The 3,673-nt window shown below is 62.0% G+C and overlaps 1 protein-coding gene across 1 annotated transcript in view; it reads right to left on the bottom strand.

Annotated features, from left to right (window-relative positions):
- The window catches only part of AGAP3 (ArfGAP with GTPase domain, ankyrin repeat and PH domain 3), a 115,332-nt gene extending 111,801 nt beyond the window's left edge, over positions 1-3,531 (bottom strand). Inside the window, exon 1 of the mRNA XM_009277111.1 lies at positions 3,048-3,531. Within this exon, the coding sequence (XP_009275386.1) occupies positions 3,048-3,531 (484 nt within the window). The remainder of the gene's footprint in view (positions 1-3,047) is intronic.
- Positions 3,532-3,673: the final 142 nt, after the last annotated feature.

The following is a 3,673-nucleotide window of genomic DNA, read 5'->3' as shown; positions in this document are numbered from 1 at the left end:
GGAAGAGGGGGGGAGTAAGCAAGCGGCTGTGTGGTGCTCCAGTGCCGACTGAGGTTAAACCACGACACCCTGTCAGCCTTCATCCTGCTACACAAACACCAGCTCTTTAAGTTTTTTTTGGGTAACAAACTCTGCATTCCCCTGATCACCCCTCCCTGTGCTTGGTCCAGGCTGAACCCTTCCATCAGCAGGGAGTGAATGTTACCCACACAGTCCAAAGGAGGTCTCAGCAGGGCTGGGGGAGCAGCACTGAGACCATCCTCCTGACTCTCTGGTGGGCCGGTCTTTTTGGCCCTTGGGTATGTCTACATAGCCAAGTGCAGCGCTGGATGGATATCTCAGCTTGCTATAAACAAAATACTCCAGGTACTGGAAACAGGGTAGCAGCGTTGGCTTGGATCTCTGCCTGGACTCATATATCCAGCTTTTCCAAAGAGCTGATAACCGCAACTGCAGCTGCACCCCCTCGGGAGGGCGTGTTGGGACTGTACCAGCAGCTTTCCTAGGGCTAAGGTGGGCAGCACTAGCACAAAGCATCAAAGTTTTTGAAATGTTGAGAGGGTGTTAGAAACACTATTGGCCTGCAAGTCTGAAATAGGAACCAGGCAGAGATCTCCTAAGCTGCCACATCCAGCAAGTCCATGTTGGAGCAGTAGTAAGGTTGTGCACCTACAATCTAGGATGTCCTGGCTTAGAGGCTCAGAGCTCCCACCAGAGTGAGCCAGAGCCCACAGACTAACGCACTGAGCGGAGAGACAATGGGGAGACGGGACATAAGACAGGACAAGCAACAGCGGCTTTGGTCTGCAGACTTCACTGCTGCTTCTTCACATCTCATTGACCCCAGGAGGACATAGCTCAACTGGGTACAGAGGCCTGTACTGCCTGTACTGGGTACCAGGCAGACAATGGCAAAAATGGTGTTCTAAGCAAAGACCAAACCAAAGTGTGAACTTTGCAGCTCCAGCAAGTGGGGCTCGCTCTGCCGCAATGAGCCACAGTCCCAGAGGCAGTCTGGAAAGGTCATCCCTGAGCTTGTGCCTCCAGTACAAGCCACGGTGGCAAATGCTAACCACCCTGACAAGCAGTGGTCTCGCATTAGCTGGCTGGTCACTGCTAGAGTGGGCTCCAAGCCCTCTCCGGCACTCCCCAGTGAAGCCTCAGAAGGCTCTCCAGCAGGTGGACCTAAAGGGAGCCCCTACCTGTCCCAGCAGAGCAGCCAGGTAAGGAGTGAGGACACCAACACAAGCACTCAACCTCAGCTGCTCCCCTGGGAATGTGGCCACTGGGCCGGCTGCTGCTGGCGCAGCTCCTGCTGGAAGCCACCAGCAAGCAGCAACAGGCCCCCCGCTGCATGGGCAGGGCCCAGCCCTCCCTGCCCGGATACACCCACATTCCCCAGCAATGAGAGCAGCCTCCCCTCGCCTGGGAACCTCCCACCACCCAGCCAGCACCCTGCACTCGGCCTCGGGCACCCCTGGCAGCGGCACGGCCCCCCGGGGAGGAGCACACCACAGGGGAGCACAGCAGCAGTATCCTGTCCCTTTGCCTCGTAGCATGCAAAGGCAGCCTTGGCCACCCACCCAGACCCTCCAGGACCTTCCCTGGAACACAGCGAGCCCCAGGGACAAGGGGGACTGGCAGGAACGAGCCCCTTGAGCTCCCTGCACAGCACCTGCACAGCAGCAAAGCTCAGGCTGCCAGCAGTGCTGCTCCTGTGCTGGTCCCTGGAGCCCAGCCCTCCTGGAAAGCGTCCTGGGCACAAAGCTCCTCTGCACAGCCGCTGCCTTAGGAGCATGCGGATTTCTTGGGGAGCCTGCCAGCTACAATCCATCCCTCTGGCACATGAGCCAAGTCAGGGAACTGCCTCCACAATGCCTAGACTCCCAGAGCAGAGCGATGGAAACCCAGAGAGGCTTGCAGGCGCCAGAAAACGGCTGCCCTGCCTCCCCAAGAGCGGCAGGTCCCGGCCCAGCCCAGCCCCCAGCTCTGTGCGTGCAGGCCAGCGTTCAATGCCTTAAAAAGCCTGTGGATGCTCTTCTCGCCTCCCAGACCCTGCCAGGCAGCAGGACTCACCCATATGTTCACTTCTGCAGGGCCGGGCCGGGCACGCTGTGGGGCCAGAGAACAGTATGGGGCACAGAGGCACAGGCAGCGTGGCCCCCTCAGAGGCCCCCGCACACCCGGGCAGCTCTGGCATGCGGGAACAGCCCACTGCAGTAAGGTCAAACACCAGCTAGTCAAGCACCTAACGGCTGCTTCAGCTGCCAGTCCCCATGGGGGTCCTGTCTCTCCTCCCCAGCCAGTCCTGCCCTCTGTCCCTCTGCCACATCACTCCAGATGTCACCACTGCTCTCTGCAGGCTGGCCCGCACCTAGTGAGCACTGCCGAGCTCCCGAACACACAGCCTCCACTTGGCCCCAGGGAAGACCCTGGCAGAGCACTGCCCAGACAAAGCCTGGCACCAGGTAGCTGCTTACAGGAGGGAGATGCAGGCACGTTTCTGTGCTCCCCAACCCCCTCCTGCTGCTCTGCACCTCTGCTCTGGCAAGCTCCCAAATAGTTCAACACTTGCTCGGGAGCCCACTAACAGGACCCCTCTCCTCCTCCCACGGAGTTTCAGTTCCCTCTGCTCCCCTGACGCCACTGCATGAGGCTCAGCTCTCCCTGCCCTTGCTGGGACACCATCAGGGCAAGAAGGACATGGGACACACGCACTCAGCTCCCAGGTGTCTGGCTGGCAAGGGAACCCAGACCCCCAGAGCATCTCCTCCCAGCTAGCCATGCTGCGGCTCCTTCAGCACCGACAACAGTGGTGCCCATGGCCACCAGGTGCTGGAGTGCGAAAACAGCCCCATGAACACTCACGCTACCTCACTACAGCCGAACTTTCCTGAGCACAAACCCCGCAGAGCATAGGGACGCAAATGGGTGCCTGTGCCCAGCCCAGGACCTCGGCTGGGACGGGCCAGGGCCACCCGTCCCTGCAGACCCCGTGGGCACAGAGGGGCTCTCACCAGGCCAGCACCGCTCCTGCGCTCACTTACCCAGCGCTCGCAGTGGACCGCTGCCCAGGAGGATGGGCTCAGCACCGCCGTGGGCGTCCTTGGGGCACACGCTGCCAGTGCTGCCGCGCTCTCGCCTTCGGAAGCGGCTTGTGAGGAGTCTCCAGAGTCCCCCCGCCTGCCCAGGGTCAGCATGCAGCCTGCCCCCGACCCTGGCCAGCTCCGGGTAGAGCAGGTCCCGCTTGCTGGGGCAGGTGTGCAGCGAGCTGGCATCTCCCTCGCTCTTGGTGCGGAGACGCGCAGGGCGCAGGAGGCCCCCCGACTCCGAGCGCCGCAGCTCGTGGCCCCGGCGCAAGCGGAAGCTGAAGCTTTTGCGCAGGGAGCTGAAGTTCTTCCTGGGGCCGGGGCTGCTCCTGCCGCTGCCCCCGAAGAGGTTCCAGCGGCGGCTGCCCCATAGGGAGCACCCCCGGAGGAAGCCAGGACTCTCGGGAGGGTGCGGCTGCCGGGCCGAGGGCAGGAAAGTCATGCTGCTGGGGGGCGGGCGCTGTGCCCCGTCAGCCCCGGCAAGCAAGGACACCGCGCCTTCGCCCTCACCCTCGCCTGCTGGTCCCTGCTTGCGAGATGAGCGCAGCCTGAAGAAGTCCAGCAGGCTGCCGCGGGCCCCAGCA

This window comes from Aptenodytes forsteri, unplaced genomic scaffold (genome assembly GCF_000699145.1).
Source record: "Aptenodytes forsteri isolate BGI_AS27 unplaced genomic scaffold, ASM69914v1 Scaffold466, whole genome shotgun sequence".
In the NCBI taxonomy this organism is placed as follows: Eukaryota; Metazoa; Chordata; class Aves; order Sphenisciformes; family Spheniscidae; genus Aptenodytes; species Aptenodytes forsteri.
This window is presented reverse-complemented; position numbering and strand designations above follow the sequence as displayed.